This window comes from Caretta caretta, chromosome 16, assembly GCF_965140235.1.
Source record: "Caretta caretta isolate rCarCar2 chromosome 16, rCarCar1.hap1, whole genome shotgun sequence".
Taxonomy (NCBI): domain Eukaryota; kingdom Metazoa; phylum Chordata; order Testudines; family Cheloniidae; genus Caretta; species Caretta caretta.
Genome location: NC_134221.1, coordinates 9,980,183 through 9,998,549, shown reverse-complemented (window position 1 = coordinate 9,998,549; position 18,367 = coordinate 9,980,183). Strand labels below are relative to the sequence as shown.

The window sequence follows — 18,367 nt, the reverse complement described above, 5'->3', positions numbered from 1 at the left end:
TCCTCACTGCCATGTAGATAGAAAGCTCTTTAGGGCATTTTTTTGTTCTGTGTTTGTACAGGGCCTAGCACACTGGTGGTCCTGATCTATGACTGTGCTCCTAAGTGCTACTGCAATACAAATAATAACACCCGGACTTTAATGAGCCCATGTCTTTATTTGGAGAAGCAGGGGTTTAAAGAGATGGCAGAAGGGGAAGCTGGATAATGATTTCCTGAGTTTTGCTGAGGAGAGCACAGCTAAGTTTTGTGGGTGAGCCCCTAAGATGGCAGTACTGATTTTTCTCCTCACTTCCTTTCAGGTGGAATTGGGTTTGGACGTGCCAAGGGAAACTCTGGCTCAGAGGCAGATGACGAAACGCAGCTGACCTTCTATACCGAGCAGTATAGGAGCCGGAGACGGAGCAAAGGTAAAATAAAAGAACCCGCAGTGACACAGCAGCTGTGAGAGGCAAAAGAAACAAACACTCCAGTTTACCTCCTTTCGCTGCACCCCTAGCTAAGAGGTCTGAAATAATTTGACTCTCGGTCCATAGGTACAAATCTTCATGCCCAATAGCTAACATCAGCCTATTCATAAAGATTTCCCAGCCTGGGACTATCCCCTGCCAGCTACTAGCATGTGGGAGACATTAGCAGTTTCCTAGTGATTATATTAATTGGGTTGGTTGCTTGTTCATGGCTATTCCCTGGTTTCCAATATCAGCCACATTAAAGATTTAGGAAGCACTGATCAGTGACCCCAGCATTTCCTCCCCTTCTTTCCCCTTGATGCACCAGACCCCCAGCATGCTGGAAGTGGAGTTGGATGGATGGATGGAGCTGGTCTTCCCAGTTTTGAACAGTATACAGCTAATTGGAAAAACATCCATCACTGAAACACTAAGCTGTAGATCTGAATTAAGGAAAGGGGAGGGATGGGGAAGCACAGCCCTTCAAAAGTCTCCAGCTAAGTACCATTTCCAGTGCATTATATTGTAACTACCGTGGGTTTTCAGTACAGCCTTGCTAAGAGTATCATGGACATTATGTTTTAAGGCCTTATAGACACTAGGCATTTCAGCCACTGGCAGCCAGCCACTGGTGTCACTGCACCAGTTCATACCTCTGATGTCAACACACACAAGTGTGATAAGCCACAGCTTGTACTGGGGAAGTTTACTATCCATGGCAGTGGTGCTCAAAGTGTCTTCACTAGGGATTTGCGTTGGTAGAGCCGTGCTATTGGTCCAGCCACCCGTGACTGTAATGGTGGCGTTTCCTGAGGATATGTAAAGCTCAATTTCTGTCACTTAAAGTTTCTCAGCAAATTTCCTATTGGACTTGAATTTTCCATGCTTTTGTTCTCAGCCCAAAAGCAATTAAAAAACAAACACAAAATTGAGGTTGAGGCAAGGACTTAATCTCGTAAGTCACGTTGTGAGTTAAAAGAGAGAGAAAGTCTCTTCCAGGGTTTAAAACTACTTCCTACGTTTTCCCCCATTCAAATAATACCAGGGATCACTTTGTTTCTAAACCTCTGATCTAGTGTGTGTTTAGCCTTCAATAGGGGAAATAGGTGACTTTTGTTGCTGCTGTTGCTAAGTCTGAAAACCACCATTAAGAAATAACCAAGTTGGAAAGTGATTTTAAGATTGCACCGGTGGCTCTGAGTCCTGAATTTGTTTTCTTTGTTAAGCCAAGCAGAGCCAGAGTGCAGCATTCTAGATAGATGCCAGAGCCCACCAAACTAAATACAGCTCCATTTATTTCCGAGATTAGGCATTCAGATAAATGCGCATAACATGTTTATTTCAATGTGAAATTACCTCCACACCTACGGTTGGCCCAGTGATTTCACGTTAGAACAAACACACACATTGCGTTTATTTATGTGGAATAGGATTTGCGTTCAGGTGTGTTCTTGTATCTTCGTTCTTTTAGAAGAAAGGGAAATCCAATGTTACATAAATTTTCACTGGAATTATACTTGCCCTTTTAAGCACGGAAAGTCAACAAAGGCTTCCCGTGGCAGCATTGCCTTAGTCTTGTTAAAGATACAGGCCTCAATTTTGGAAAAGGGGCTAGTGAATTTGGATGCTTCAGTTTTTGCTGTGAAATGAGTTCTCCCACTTCAAACGTCATGTAGAGAGCAATCCTGCAATGGCTGGAAGACAAGATACATTTTTCAAAAGCGTTGAAGTGACTTAGACCCCAAGTCCCATTGATTTTCAAGGAGTCACTTTTAAAAATGGGACTTAGGGTACTAAGTCATTTAGGCACTTTTAAAAACCCCACCCATGGGATTCAGTGTTTGTTTCTCAACCAGTGGGTTTGTTACCTCTAGGGGTGTGGGTAGGGAAACACACAAGGCAATCGGGGGGTCATGAGTCACTGGAGATTTTATTACAATCTAAAGCAAATAAATTCTTGCTCCTTCTTTCCCTTCCTCTTCAAATTCAGTGTTCTCTGTCTGGTTATTACTTATACTTAACAGTAAGAGTAAAAAAGGTAAAGGGAGCGGATTGCAAAATTTCATAGAATCATAGAATATCAGAGTTGGAAGGGACCTCAGGAGGTCATCTAGTCCAACCCCCTGCTCAAAGGACCAGTCCCCAATTTTTGCCCCAGATCCCTAAATGGCCACCTCAAGCATTGAACTCCCAACCCTGGGTTTAGCAGGCCAATGTCAAACCACTGAGCTATCCCTCCCCCCAAATTTGTTGAACTCAAATAAGGGGTCACCATCCTGAAAAGGTTGAGAAACGCTGAGCTAGATGATCTAATAACCCATCTGTCTCTTCAATGGAACCACAAGTCTGGTTTTGCTAGATGCACAAATGACCTTGGCTATTTCTCCATTAACCAGAGGGTTTTTTTTTTTTGGTTTGTTTTGGTTTTTAAATAAATAAGCTCCCTGAATAAAACTCCATTGCCTTTCCCTGTTGCTTGGCTAAACTTTACCTTTAACGGTGTCTTGGAAGAAATTTTCCATTATTGTCTTTGCTCCCTTGTGTGAAGAAAGCACTAGCTTAGTGGGAAGTTACAGCATAAAAATAATAATTACTGCTACAACAAAGTTCCATAATTGGACAGGCTCATCATTCTAATAGAGAAGGGTGCAGACTCAGATACAGTTTATTGTTACAATGATGTTCTAATATTGATTCCACTATGGCTGTGTGTCATTGTAGGTGCAATGGGATAGTCAATGAGTCCAATGAGAGAGATCTTTCCCACAATTTCCCTCCTTAGACTGGTTTTTGCAGGACAGAGTACAATTTCTGAAGCATTGGTGGTGCTTATCAGAGTTGATGTGGTGGGACCTCTTCAGATGTATGTGATTTGTTAGTTACAGCATGCATGATAACTTCAATTTATGTCTAAACGATCCTGTAAACTCAGGGTAACACATGGATTTTCTTTGTGCTTTGGTCAAGTAAGCTAGTTAGGTGGCTGTACATTATAATTGTTGCAAATGGCTGCAGGTTGCACACATCAAGGGATGCAGGAGGAATTGTTCGAGGGGGTAGGCCAAAGGAACATAAATAAATTGTCCATAGTTGTTTTTTTTTGTGTGGGTGAGAAGGAGGATATTCCTAACAGTGAGGTCTCTTTGACTGTGGAATAGCCTCTCATGAGAAGGGGTCAAAACCTCCCTGCTTGATTGCTTAAAACTGGAATGGACAAAGCATTGAGAATATAAAAGAGAGAATCAGTCTACATTGGCCAGGAATACAGACTAGTCGATGTAGTGGGAGTCTTCTCTCTCTAATCTCTGAATTCTGTGATCCCAGTCATACCATGTTAGAGATCTTCCCATCTTATAGTTGCTGGATCCCTTCACTGGTAGGCACTAATGTTCCTGTGTCTTTGGAATCATCTTGGAGATGATGGGAAGAAACATGGGGAAACAAAGGAGAATTTTCCCTTGGTCAGTGGTGCAGTGTTCCCTTTCAATGTCTGTCTGTCTGCTCAATCAAGTTCGTGGTGGAAACTGGAGGCTGGATGAAGGCGTGGGGTTTGAATCCAGAAAGAACTAAAGCTCAATGCTAATCAGGAGAGGTCCTTGAGGGGCTGGCTAGTACCATCTCTTTGCCCTTGTTGGAGGGCACATGCACTCTTGTATGAAGCCTGTTGGTCATCCTGGCTTGTTGCTGACCATGAGGAATCAAACAGCAGTCACTAGAAGTGCTGTCTTCCACCTTCTTCGGACAACAAAACTGTCCTTTCCTCTCCAACGAAGACCTGGCCATGGCTGTTCATGTGTTCTTCATCTGCAGGTCAGACTGCTACATGATGCACTGTCCCATCTCCTGACCACACCACTGCACCTCATCCTTTACTGGTGCTCCATGCCTTACCCAGTCCCATTCACTGCTCTGCAAAGTCCTTGGTGGGATCCATGTTATCTCAGACCCGCTCTTTTATAGGAACCCTTGGCAGCAGCTATGATCACCTGGTCTGCCATGCTTATAGGAAGCCATAGGCACCAACTCCATGGGTGCTCTGGGGCTGGAACCCCCTTGGGGAAAAATTAGTGGATGCTCTGCACGCACTGGCAGCCAAGCTCCCCTGATCCCCAGAGCGCGCCGTGTCCCCGCTCCTCCACCTACCTCCCAGCGTTTCCCACCCGGCTGCCGCCAAACAGCTGTTTGGTAGTGTTAGCACACTCTGGGATGGGGGAGGAGTGGGAACGTGGCACGGTCAGGGGAGGAGGTGGAGAAGAGGCGGGCCGGGGTGGGGATTTGGGGAAGGGGTTGGAATATTGGCAGGGAGGGCGTGGAGTTGGGGCGGGGACTTTGGGGAAAGGGTTGGAATGGGGGTGGGAAGGGGTGGGAAGAGGTGGGGCCTCATGTAAGGGGTGGAGTGGGGGCGGGGCGGGAGCAGAGGGAGGGTTGAGCACCCATGGGAAAGAGGGGAAGTCGGCACCTATATTGGAAGCCACATACGGACTTAGTGCAGCAGTCAGCAGAGCCTGCTGGTTATGCTACCTAAGCCCTGTAACAGCCTCCCCAAGGAGATGAGAGTCTCCTGCTTGCCATCCTACAGTCACGCTGCAAGGCAAGGGTCCTCAGCGAACCGGACAGCGGAAAACCCACTGGCATCCACAAGCAAACAGCCCGTTATTAGCCTGGAGCAAGGCAGAGGGCTAGCATGGTGCTCAAAATCAGAAGTTATGATTAGACGTAGGCTAGGTCAGGGAATTGGCTGTCTTCCTTCCCCCAATTGTGCGTGTTTTAATACTGCACTAGAATACTCCAATGATGGGCATTTTAATAAACCCTTCGAAATGCATTTGCACCATCAAAACCCACCAGCGCAAGTGCCGGTGCTCCCCTTGGCAGCCTCCGTGGGAGATGCCAAGGAGCAGACGAGCCACAGAAGCGAACTTCGTTGCTCATTCCAGTCAAGTGAGGGCTGGCAGGGCACTGTGGGGGAGCTCCCACGCTCTGTACCTGTTCTGCAGGTACGTAGAAGGTTCCCGTCTCCAGGGCTGTCAAACTATGCACCTTTCACCAGCACTACAGTCGTATAAAGAGAACCGTCATTGTTGTCGAGATGTGTATCCAGATCTGCAGCTGCCCACCATAGGAGATGTCAGACTCCGTGTAGTTATCACGCTCCCGTTTTCCCTCTCGCCAGGTGGGGAACATTCAGTCCAGTCCTCTTCTTTTAAAGAACAACTTTCCTCCATGCTGCTGGAATCCTAATCCTCCTTGCTCTAAAGAAGGGCTGCCTCAGCCTCCCGTCCAGCTGCGTCTGGAGCCGTTCTCTCCTCCGGCCGCTCACAGAGGGTTAATTTTATAAAGTGCTCGGAAGCCTCGGATGAAATCATCTCTGGCGCTGAATGTCAGTGCAAAGTATTATTATTGCAATAATGGCGGCTTGATGACTGGTCCAGTGGCCCCAGAAACGGGGAAGGAGATTGTCCCTGTGAGCTGAATAACTTGTCTCTCTGATAGGATGCAAATGATTTTTAAGCAGCCATTTATACTTCCTGGAGACACTCCGAACAGGCCCTGCAGTGAATAAATTGTCTAGGCCAGCTCCCATTGGTCCCCACCCCAGAGGAGCAGAACTCTGGCAGCTTCCCTCAACTCTGAATCTCTTCTCCACCAGCCTGGTAAGAGGGAGAGAAAAATTGCTCCTTGTTTGATTGCGTTGCTCTGGGCCAGACAGCGTCTTCTCCTCCACAGTAATCTGGCTTCCTTGTCAGGATAACACACGCATCCTAGTCATCATTTGGCCTCCCAGGGGACATGTTGTTGCCTCATAAAACAGCGCAGTCTTCCCATTATGGCCTAATTAAAAGCTTGGGGATTTGGGTTCCTGTTGTCCGGTGATAAGTTCCGCATACTGCCTGGCTGAGATAAAGGCTGAGGGTGGATCTGGATCCTTCTTGTGTTGAGGGCCTGTGGACTGGGGAGGTGCAGATAGAGAGAGGCAGGGGAGTGGGCTTAGCCTACATCCTCTTCTTTTTTTGTACGGGAGGGGTCCGTGTGTACTAGATGCCCAATTGTTTCTGTAGCACACAGCGATGTTTCAGATAAATTAGCAGAGCCCAATTATCTTCCTCGGATTTGCAGCAGCCTCTGTATGTGTGTCTCTGGCTGGCAGAGCCTTCTGAGAGCTGTTAGAGGAGCAAGAAGCCGGGCTTTGATCTGCTTCTGTATTTGGTGTTTAAAACAAGGCCCTTTATAAGGGAAAATTAGGTATTCGGAATCTGTTACATACGAGGAAGCTTCCCTTTGATCCTCTCCTGTCTCCGGAGGCAAACCAGACACTTATTATTTCACAGGGAGTGAAAGGAAATGCAGAATGAAATGTAGGTAGCATTTTCCTTCCCTCGCAGCTGAAACACAGGGAAAACATAAGGGCTAAGTAAACAGGGAGCACTGGAAGGGAATCACATCACCATGTCTCAAACGTGTCTCTTTGAGGCAGAGAGGCTGCTGGAGAATGCAGTGGTTTGAAATTGTCTCTCTGGGTCTGCACCTATTTCACCAGCCAGCACAGCTTGCCTCCCTGACAGCGGCAGACTTCAAACTCCAGGAGATGCCTGTCAAGAATCAAATGGGAGACAAAAGACGATAAACCAAACATGTCGTTTTTCGTTGCTTACACTAGCAAGAGGGAATAATCAGTCTCTCCAGTGCTAATGCTTTCCAGCTACGCTCAGCTATCCCCCACCCCCAGCACTGTGAATGATTTCTCCTCCCTCCCTCCCTCCCCCTCTGTGCCACTGCGCTGAACTCCTACAGTTTGACCGCCTCATCTCCTGAAGTTACTCACAAGCATCGGCCAACTTCTGACTACGTTCCCTGGGGCCAGGTGATCCTGGAACTGCCTACTGCGGGTTCCTGCTTCTGAAGCAGCTGGCACTGGCCACAGCTGGAAGCAGGCTACTGGGTTAGATGCACCTTGGCTCTAATCCAGTGCGGTGATTCCGAAGTTCCTAGTTCAGGGATGCATCACGGGCCTGCACACCACCCTACAGACTTCACAGCAAACAGGATGTCAGAGCTGCATCCCTAATCACTGAAGATGGGGCTCTTCATTCCTTTGATGTAGTTTAATGTCCACAGTTGAAGCATGGGGTGGGAGAGGGTGAGGGGGAAGCTATCAGCACATTCCAGGACATCTGTCATCATCCCGGTTCTTTTCCGTGCCTCTCCAGGCCTGCAAGTGACCAGAAACTAGAGCTCTGCCGTAGGGAGAGTCCTGAGTGAGCAGACCTTTATGGGCAGAGCACCGGGGCAGAGGGTACTAGTCTCTCCTCTGATTCTGAACCAATGCTCAATCTAACAGATAATGTAAAAGGCAGGACTTTGCCATGGGCTGGTCCACCAGCGACTCTCCAGAAGTCCCAGAGCAAGGGGAACACATTGCTGCCTCTGATAGGGAGGGAATGCTCCAGCATACACGTGTGGGATTTCCCCAGAAAGGCACCCCACATAGTTAATTTCCTTACTGCTGAATATTTTTCTTCTGATCCTTTGGATGTTAGGTAAGCAGTAAATAAAGTTTGAGGCAACTGCTCTGGCATCTCTTGGAGCTTCCCTGCTGTCATAAATATAAAGGGAAGGGTAAACCCCTTTAAAATCCCTCCTGGCCAGAGGAAAAATCCTCTCACCTGTAAAGGGTTAAGAAGCTAAAGGTAACCTCTCTGGCACCTGACCAAAATGACCAATGAGGAGACAAGATACTTTCAAAAGCTGGGAGGAGGGAGAAAAACAAAGGGTCTGTTTATGTCAGTTATGCTGCTTTTACCGGGGACAGAACAGGAATGGAGTCTTAGAACTTTTAGTAAGTAATCCAGCTAGGTATGTGTTAAATTATGATTTCTTTAAATGGCTGAGAAAAGAGCTGTGCTGAATAGAATGACTATTCCTGTCTGTGTGTCTTTTTTGTAACTTAAGGTTTTGCCTAGAGGGATTCTCTATGTTTTGAATCTAATTACCCTGTAAGGTATCTACCATCCTGATTTTACAGAGGTGATTCCTTTACTTCTATTAAAAGTCTTCTTGTAAGAAAACTGAATGCTTTTTCATTGTTCTAAGATCCAAGGGTTTGGGTCTGTGGTCACCTATGATGCATCCGATGAAGTGAGCTGTAGCTCACGAAAGCTTATGCTCAAATAAATTGGTTTGTCTCTAAGGTGCCATAAGTACTCCTTTTCTTTTTGCGAATACAGACTAACATGCTGTTACTCTGAAACTGGTCACCTATGCAAACTGGTGAGGATTTTTACCAAACCTTCCCCAGGAAGTGGGGTGCAAGGGTTGGGAGGATTTTGGGGGGAAAGACGTGTCCAAACTACGTTTCCCAGTAAACCCAGATAAAGTTTGGTGGTGGCAGTGGAAATCCAAGGGCAAAGGGTAAAATTAATTTGTTCCTTGGAGAAGTTTTAACCGAAGCTGGTAAAAGTAAGCTTAGGAGGTTTTCATGCAGGTCCCCACATCTGTACCCTAGAGTTCAGAGTGGGGAAGGAACCCTGACACCTGCCCTCAGACCAACCCAGCATGAGGCTGCTGGGTAACCCTTTTCATACTGAAGGAATACAAAGTGCTTTCCAAACTGTGCAGACAGACAGGGACAGTTAGATGGTTTCTTCCATGGAGGCCCCATTGCTAAACAGAACACGCAAATACATTGCAAAAAGCAACCAGGGGATCTCTAACTTCTCTAACCTTCCAGTATCACCAAGGCAAAATGTGTCTTCTCTTAATGGATGGAAAGTCCCAAATCCCATTGATACTATCCCATCCGGGGCCTGGTCTACACTACAACGTTAGGTCAACATAAGTTGCTTTACGTCAACCTAGTTATGCATGCGTCTACACTGAAATTTGTCTCCCACCGATGTAAGTGCCCTATTATGCCGACACAGTAACACCACCTCCCCACTCGTTGTAAAACAATGGTTGATACAGCGCAAGTGTAGACACAGCGTTTCTCATGTCGACCTTCACAGTCCTCCAGCAGTGGTCTCACAAGGCCTGACTCTGACCGCTCTAGTCCCAACTGTGAGCTCCGCTGCCCAGGAGTCACTGAAGGGTGGCGGTTTGCACACTGGCATACCTACCCATGGTGTGCCGCACTGTGAATTGACACAAGCAATCCTGGTGAGCGTGTGCTGCAGCAACGCAAGTGGCCACGTCCGCATGCACAAAGCGATATACTAACCCCAGCAACACAACTTGCGGTGAGAAGACTTTGTAACGTGGACGTGCCCTGAGATCACTCTTCCCCTTTTCTCCTCTCTCTCTCTCTACTCTTTCACAAATGAGCGGCGTGTGCGTGTGTGGCTTGGTCACACCTAGAAACTTTTGCCAGTATAGCAATGGCAGGTAGGGGTGTGACCTTTTTTTCATAACGTTTCAATAATGGTACAAACCCTAGTGTATACGTAGTTACACAGACAAAAAAAAATCCGTTTGCTTGTGTCGATCATTTCGTTCACCAAACAAGTATAAGCTAGAGCAGCAAAATCATTTATTTGCTGGTGTAAGCTACAGGTTTACTAGAAAGCTTTGCCAGCTTATCCACGATTACTGTTGCACTGCCCCAGTATTGCTGTACACGGGGCAAGCTTGTCCTCTTGCAGCCCTTGTCCTGGACGTGTTTGTCGATTTGGTTGTAGCATGTCTGAACAAGCAACCGTGGAGCCATTGTGTGAAGACCATCATAAACCGAGCGGCAATGAACTCGGAGGGGAGCCACTGCTCACCCACCCACCCGCTGCAATTAGGCCTGCCACACCACAGCTGCAGCCCCAGCCTCTTTAACGTCCCCTGGCCTGCATTAGAGATAACAGCTTTTACATCTGTTCCTGGAGGCTGGGCTTTGCTTTTTTTTTTTATTGTATCTGATACAGCCTCACTGAGTAATTGAGTGTTTGAGAGTGAAAAATTATCTCCCTGGGTTGGCCCTTATCTTGACAGCAAAGCAGCTCTTTTAATTTAATTTTGTTTGGAGCATGTGGGTAACAAATTTCTCTAATCGCTCTGCTGTTGTCCTCCGCATGGCAACAAACCTCTTGTGTCACAGGCAGTAAAATGTAAACACGTTGTTGGTGCTGGATGCAAAGCGAGGGAGTGGAGGTCGGTACCTTGGCAATAAACAGGCCCATTTGCTCTGTGCATCCATGACATGATGGTGTCAGATCATTGGTCTCCTTGCTAGAATGAAAGGAAAGGTAGGGTGACTTGTTCCCACCTACACTGTAATAGCAGCTAGTTCTTAGAGAACTTTTCATCTGTAGATTTCAAATCACTTTATCAAGGAGGTCAGTATCACTGTATCTCCATTAGAGGAAACATGGCTTGCCCCCACATTCATCCAGAAAGCCAGTGGCATAACTGGGAATAGAACCCAGATCTTCTGATTCCCAGTCCAGTGTGCTATAGCCACTTGGCCACACAGTTGCAGGTACCAAAGTAGCCAGGAGAGGAAGGACGGTTGTATGGTTAAACCACTGACATGAGACTCAGGAGACCTGGGTTCATTTCCCACCTTTGTCCCAGATGCCCTGTGTGGCTTCTTGGGTAAGTTACTCTCAGTCTACATCTGTAATGTGGGAATACATCCTCCCTATTTCACGGGGTGGGTTGAGGATATACTCCCTGACTGTGCAATGCTCACATGCTACAGCCGAGAGACAATGTTGGGGGACCTAGTTATAAGAAAGCATAGCCCCTTGGCATGGTGTAGGTTTGGAGTGTAGGTGGGGCCAGACAGTTTGTATCATGTTCTAACATGGTCTCTAACTAGGGTGACTAAATGTCCCTATTTTATAGGGACAGTCCTGATATTTGGGTCTTTTTCTTATATAGGCACCTATTACCCCCCACCCCCGTCCCGATTTTTCACACTTTCTATCTGGTCACCCTACTTCTAACACTTTGGCTGGTTCTATATTTTGTTCCCTGAACCTCTCTCTTTCCAGAAAGATTCTTCTCTGGGCAGTGACTGCACATGGGACATTTCATAGAGAATGATAATATTTTCCCTCTGGGACAGGGTTTAAATTATGCTTATCTTGGAAACTGTCTTCCACCTTTAAAGTGAAGGTCTCAACTCAGATTTGACCCAGCAGTTGTAATTTGTAAAAACAGGGGTTGGTTTGTTTTTGTTTTCAAACCTTAATCCCAGTGGAAGAGTTTCCATTGATTTACGTGAAAGACAATTCCAGTAAAAACAATTGCTGTCTTTAAACATATAACTGCATCTCTAAAGTGATTGCATCTCAACCGATTCAGTGCTGAGAACATGAAAGTGAAACGGACTTCATTGATTTTAATTGTCCGTGGCCAGAGAAATGCAAAAAGTAAACAGCATAAAGAGTGGGAAAGCAAATTGGATTTGTAAAAAAATTCTTTCCACTTCAATACGCTAAGGCGATTTTAGTAACACAGGCAAAGGAATTTGATCCCAATATATGATTGGATTGACTGTGTTCCTTTAACTATGGTATTAGTCTGCCTGCATGCCACCCACGCAGGGAATTTTTCACACTTAATAAAATATCTCCTTGTCCTTTCCAGCAGGTTGATGATAGGTCAGGTCTGCTAACCAGGGGTTAATGTTGGGTCAGCTTCCCCTCTCCTTGGGAAGCAAAAGGACTCTGAGAGGCTGTTTCTGGGAGCGGATGCCTTTGGAAGGTCAGTGCTATACCCAAGCGTCCCAGGACGGGGCTGGATGCCAAACGGGGACAACCTTGGTTTTGCTTATGAAAAATGCCAGTGCTGGTTGTGATTGTGTCTCGCTGTGCTGAGTAATTCTGTCTGCACAAAGCCCCCATCTCAGCCCACTCCGGTCAGGAGTGGCAGAAGTTCCCTAAAAGTGTGTGTGGGGGCAACAGTGCCCGAACCATGGCCCTGCTGCCCCTTCTCCCCAAGGCCCTGCTCTCGCACCGTCCCTTCCCCTGAGGCCCTGCTCCCGCGCCGCTTCTTCCCCCCAAGACCTCACCCCCGCTCGCTCCTCTCTGTCCCCTCCCCCTAATTGCTTGTCCTTATGGCCGGAAAAAAGTGGGGGCATGCCCCCATAGCCCCCCTGTTCCGGCGCCCCAGGCTCCCATTCTCAATGTGTTGCAAGATCTGGTCTACACTGCGGAATAGCCCCAATGCAGTCAAAGGTGCAGCTGGCTCGGAAATAGCCAGTTTTTCAAACAGGCTCATTACCCAACAAAGATTCACAGATTCTAAGGCCAGAAGGGACCACTGTGATGTAGTCTGACCTCCTGTAGAACCCAGGCTTGCAAACTTCCCCAAAATAAGTGCATATCTTTTAGGGGGAAAAAATCCAATCTTGATTTTAAAGCTGTCAGTTACGAGGACTAAACCGTGACCCTTGTTAAATTGTTCCAGTGGGTAATTACTCTGGCTGTTAAAATTTTATGCCTCATTTCAAGATTTAATTCGTCTAGCTTCAATTTTCAGCCTTTGGATCATATTCTACTTTCTCTACTAGATTTAAGAGTTCATTCTTAGATTTGTTTCCCATGTAGGTACTTACAGACTGTAATGGAGTCACCCCTTAACCTTCTCTTTGTTAAGCTAAAGAGATTGAGCTCCTGGAGTCTATTGCCATAAAACAGTGTTTCTAATCCTTTAATCATTCTCGTGGTTCTTCTCTGAACCCTCTCCAATTTATCAACATCCTTTTTTCATTGTGGATGCAGAACTGGATACCAGTGTGCCAGCAATGGTCGCACCAGTGCAAACTACAGAGATAAAATAACCTCTCTACTTCTACTCAAGATTCCCCTGTTTATGCATCCCAGGATTGCATTAGCCCCTTTGGCCACAGCATCTCACTGGGAGCTCATGTCAGCTGATTATCCACCATTGGGATAGAGTCCCCCATCCTGTTAAGTATGGCCTACATTCTTTGTTCCTAGAGGTATACATTTGCATGTAGCCATAATCAAACACATATGGTTTGCTTATGCGCAGTTTCCCAAATGATCCAGATCTTTGTATTAGTGACCTGTCCTCTTCATTATTTACCACTTCCCCAGTTTGTGTGTCATCTGAAAACTTGTCCAGTGGTCATTTCATATTTTCTATCAGGTGACTGATACAAATGTTAAATAATATGGAATGCAGAACAGATCCCCGAGGGTCTAGCTCTTCAGTTTTGTGTAAGCTCGAAAGATTGTTTCTCTCACAAACAGAAGTTGCTCCAATAAAAAAAAATTACCTTATCCTCCTTGTCTCCCTCTAATATCCTGGGACCAACATGGCTACAACACTGCTTATGTTATTCTATTTGCACATTATAATTGTGGTCAAACCATGATCACTTGTACCTAAGCTACCATTCATTTTTTTTAAAAAAACTAATTTTCTGCACAGGCAGAAATTGTGGAAAAAACAACATCGCTTGCCTCATAACCTAAGTCGTGCAGAACGCAATGCCATCCACAGCCTCAGAAACAACCTTGACATTATAATCAAAGAGGCTGATAAAGGAGGTGCTGTTGTCATCATGAACAGGTCTGACTACCAAAAGGAGGCTGCCAGACAACTCTCCAATACCAAATTCTGCAGGCCACTTTCCTCAGATCCCACTGAGGAATACACTAAGAAACCGCACCATCTACTCAGGACACTCCCTACACTAACACAGGAACAAATCAACATACCCTTAGAGCCCCAACCGGGGCTATTGTATCTACTACTCAAGATCCACAAACCCAGAAATCCTGGACGCCCCATCATCTCGGGCATTGGCACTCTCACTGAAGGACTGTCCGGATATGTGGACTCTCTACTCAGACCCTACGCCACCAGCACTCCCAGCTATCTCCGTGACACCACTGATTTCCTGGGAAAACTACAATGCATTGGTGATCTTCCAGAAAACACCATCCTAGCCACCATGGATGTAGAGGCTCTCTGCACAAACATCCCACACACACAGGGAATACAAGCTGTCAGGAACAGTATCCCTGATGATGCCACAGCACAACTGGTTGCTGAGCTCTGTGACTTTATCCTCACGCACAATTATTTCAAATTTGGTGACAATATACACCTCCAGACCCATCGCACCTCTATGGGCACCCTCATGGCCCCACAATATGCCAACATTTTTATGGCTGACCTGGAACAATGCTTCCTCAGCTGTCGTCCACTCACGCCCCTTCTGTACCTATGCTACATTGATGACATCTTCGTCATCTGGACCCATGGGAAGGAAACCCCAGAAGAATTCCACCACGATTTCAACAGCTTCCACCCCATCATCAACCTCAGCCTGAACCAATCTACACGGGAGGTCCACTTCCTAGACACCACGGTACAAATAAGTGACGATCACGTTAACATCACCCTATACCGAAAACCCACCGACTGCTATGTCTATCTTCAGCTTCCATCCCGGACACACCACACGATCCATTGTCTACAGCCAAGCGCTGAGGTACAGCTGTATTTGCTCTAACCTCTCAGACAGAGACCAACACCTAAAAGATCTTCACAAAGCATTCTCAAACTACGATACCCGTACGAGGAAATAAGGAAACAGATCAACAGAGCCAGACGTGTACCCAGAAGCCTCCTGCTGCGAGACAAGCCCAAGAAAGAAACCAACAGAACTCCACTGGCCATCACATACAGTCCTCGGCTAAAACCTCTCCAACGCATCATCAGTGATCTACAACCCATCCTGGACAACGATCCCTCACTTTCACAGCCCTTCGGAGGCAGGCCAGTCCTCGCCCACAGGCATCCCGCCAACCTGAACCATATTCTCACCAGCAATGACACACTGCTCCATAGTAACTGTAAATCAGGAGCCAATCCATGCAACAAACCTCGATGCCAACTCTGCCCACATATCTACACCAGCGACACCATCACAGGACCTAACTAGATCAGCCACACAGTCATCGGTTCATTCACCTGCAAGTCCACCAATGTAATATATGCCATCGTGTGCCAGCAATGCCCCTCTATGTACATCGGCCAAACTGGACAGTCCCTACCTAAAAGGATAAATGGACACAAATCCGATATTAGGAATGGCAGTATACAAAAACCTGTAGAACACTTCAGTCTCCCTGGACACACAATAGCAGATGTAAAGGTAGCCATCCTGCAGCAAAAAAAAACTTCAGGACCAGACTTCAAAGAGAAACTGATGAGCTTCAGTTCATTTGCAAATTTGACCCCATCAGCTCAGGATTAAACAAAGACGGTGAATGGCTCGCCAACTACAAAAGCAGTTTCTCCTCCCTTGGTGTTCACACCTCAACTGCTGGAAGAGGGCCTCATCCTCCCTGATTGAACTAACCTCGTTATCCATAGCCTGATTCTTGCTTGCATATTTATACCTGCCTCTGGAAATTTCCACTACATGCGTCTGACGAAAGGGGTATTCACCCACGAAAGCTTATGCTCCAATATGTCTGTTAGTCTGTCAGGTGCCACAGGACTCATTGCTGCTTTTACAGATCCAGACTAACACGGCTCCCCCTCTGATACTTGACATTAATTTTTAGTTCTGTGATCAGTTCCTCTTGATCTGTCAAGGTGAGGTCTAATATAGAATTCCTTCTGGTGGTTGTAACACTTTTTGAGTTAGGAAATTGTCATCTGTAATACTTAGAAATTCCAAGGATGTTTTAGTACTGGAAGCAGGAGACTTGCAGCATATGTCACTCAAATTGAAATCCCCCATCATCACACAGCTTTTTTCCCCTACACATTATAGGTAGGCTTGGCAGAACTCAATGTTTATTTTTTTATCATTCTGGCAGAGAATATTGATGGTTATCGTAAGCATGTTTTAAATTTTTTATAATTTTCACAGTTGCACAAAATTATGGGGTTTTAAGCATTATTTTCAATTTTTATCTATTTATATGTTCACAGTTATGGGAAATGACATGGGTTCAGACAACAGGGAGGTGTCAGATAATTGTTTAATGACAGCTGTTGAGATTCAAAACGCTAAAGCTTCATAATGGTGAAAACACAGATTATCAACATCATATGTCAAATTATACAAAGTAAATAGTCTTAAATCAAACACTAATAAGTTCTCAATAAACATTTTTCTTTCTGTGCCTATCTGTAAATTTGGATTATTGTTGATGGAAATATTTTTTCATCGGTTTGTGTGTGTACAGTGAAATCAATGTTTACCAGTAAAAATCGAATCCTTCCAATTCTAATTATAGCCAGGTATGTAAGGAGCAGGTCATGCCGCTTCCCTAGTGTGATATGGTGGTCTGGCAGGCACCAACTGATACCCTGTCTTGGGTTTTATCTGTCAGGACATTGATCCATAAGCATTTCAAGATTTTATTCTTCTGAGTTAGCAGTGACTCAGAACCGGTAATACCATTTTAGACAGAGAGAGTAATGCGCAGCTCTTTAGAAAAATCTGGACTTGGGTGTGTCCAAGGACAGGCTGGGGGCATTTGCTGATTGAGCTAATTAAGGTTTACCCCTGCTTATAATCAGGATAGACTCCAAGCAGCGGCAGCCCTGGCTTGCTCTTGTCAGTGTTGGTGCAGCTGCTCCATTTGATGGGCACTGAGAGCTGGCTTGGAGCTAGTCCCAAGTGTAGAGCCTCTGACATGCAACTGTTGAATTGCTGCTCTGCATGCTGAGTTGTTTTGGGGGGGGTGGCCCCGGATTTCTGAGCTCATCTCCCCAGCCCACACGTAGGGCAGATAGTACCTGCATTAGCCAATGGGGAAGTCCAGCTTGTGCCATCCATTCTAGAGGCAATACCTCCGCTGCATCCTGCTAGCAAATCAGCTGCTCCCTCCCTGAGAGCTTCTAAGGATGCTCCTGTTAACCTCTGTTGGGTGGTGGCACTGCTGGGAGCAATGGGATTGATGCTTGGGGATAGACAGAGGCATTCCTGTGAGTGCGGTGGAGGTCCTGGAAGCTAAAGCTGGCCCCGGCCCACCTACCTCTGCAAAATATCTCCTCCTCCCCATCTTCTCTTCTCGCCAGCAGGACCACCTCCCAAGGAGATCAGTGCCGCAGTTGCAGTCAGGCTGTTCTCAGGGTCCTTCCCCTTAGCCTCTGGATAAGGAGAGGGGAACCTGTGCCAAAGTTAATGCCTTGTTAGCAGAGGACCCGCAGCCAGCCTGTTCTGCCGATCAGTGTCTAGCACTTTGTTGCCTTGTGTCCTCTTCGGGTAGCGTGTGAGCCCAGAGCTGTCCAGTTCCCTGTCACTGAGATTCAGCCACCCTGCAAGGGTACTGGGGTCTTCCTTGCTGAACCCTCAGACTCCACCGACTCAGCAGAAAACACTCAGGATGATGGGAGCTTCTCTGGGGAAATGGTGATTCCTGCTGATTTTACCCAAGAGCTCACCTAGTGGTGGTGACCATGGCAAGGAACCTCTCGCCTCTCATCCAAGAAAGGAGAACAACTTCCAGAGCCTCCGCTGGTTCATCATCTGTCTTTTATTTCCTTCTCCTTACTTCCCTCTCCCTCCTGCACCTTCTGTTTCTGTGTGCCCTGCCCGCCGGCTTCCCCTCCCTTCTCCTCGTCCTCCCTCTTATCATGACTGACTCTCTCCCATGCGTCTCTCTCCGCAAACGGCAGGTCCCGTATTTCAAATAAGAGAATGAGAGTGAGAGAGAGAGAGAGGTCAATATTTGAAACTTTATAAATACTAAGTCCAGACACATTTCTTTAACGCCTCGGGTATTAAAACTCAAAGTATATAACTGACCGAGACCCAGGGTAATAAAAACAGATCAACAAAGGCGTCACGGGATCTTCACGCTGAATGGAACATGCAGACTGCACAGGGAAGGAGTTGGCTTCCCCATGCTGCTTAGGCTCCGACGGGCTGGCTGAATCCCTGATCTCTGTGTGAATCCAGGAGCCAACTTACGATACTGAGAAAGG

General features: G+C 46.5%; 1 protein-coding gene across 4 annotated transcripts in view; it reads left to right on the top strand.

The window, feature by feature from the left end:
• ASTN2 (astrotactin 2) overlaps positions 1-18,367 on the top strand; it is a 604,755-nt gene that overhangs the window by 195,229 nt on the left and 391,159 nt on the right. For all 4 annotated transcript variants that reach the window (XM_048822555.2, XM_075120548.1, XM_048822557.2 and 1 more), the window contains one exon: positions 302-409. In XM_048822555.2, coding sequence (XP_048678512.1) covers positions 302-409 — 108 coding nt within the window. The remainder of the gene's footprint in view (positions 1-301; positions 410-18,367) is intronic.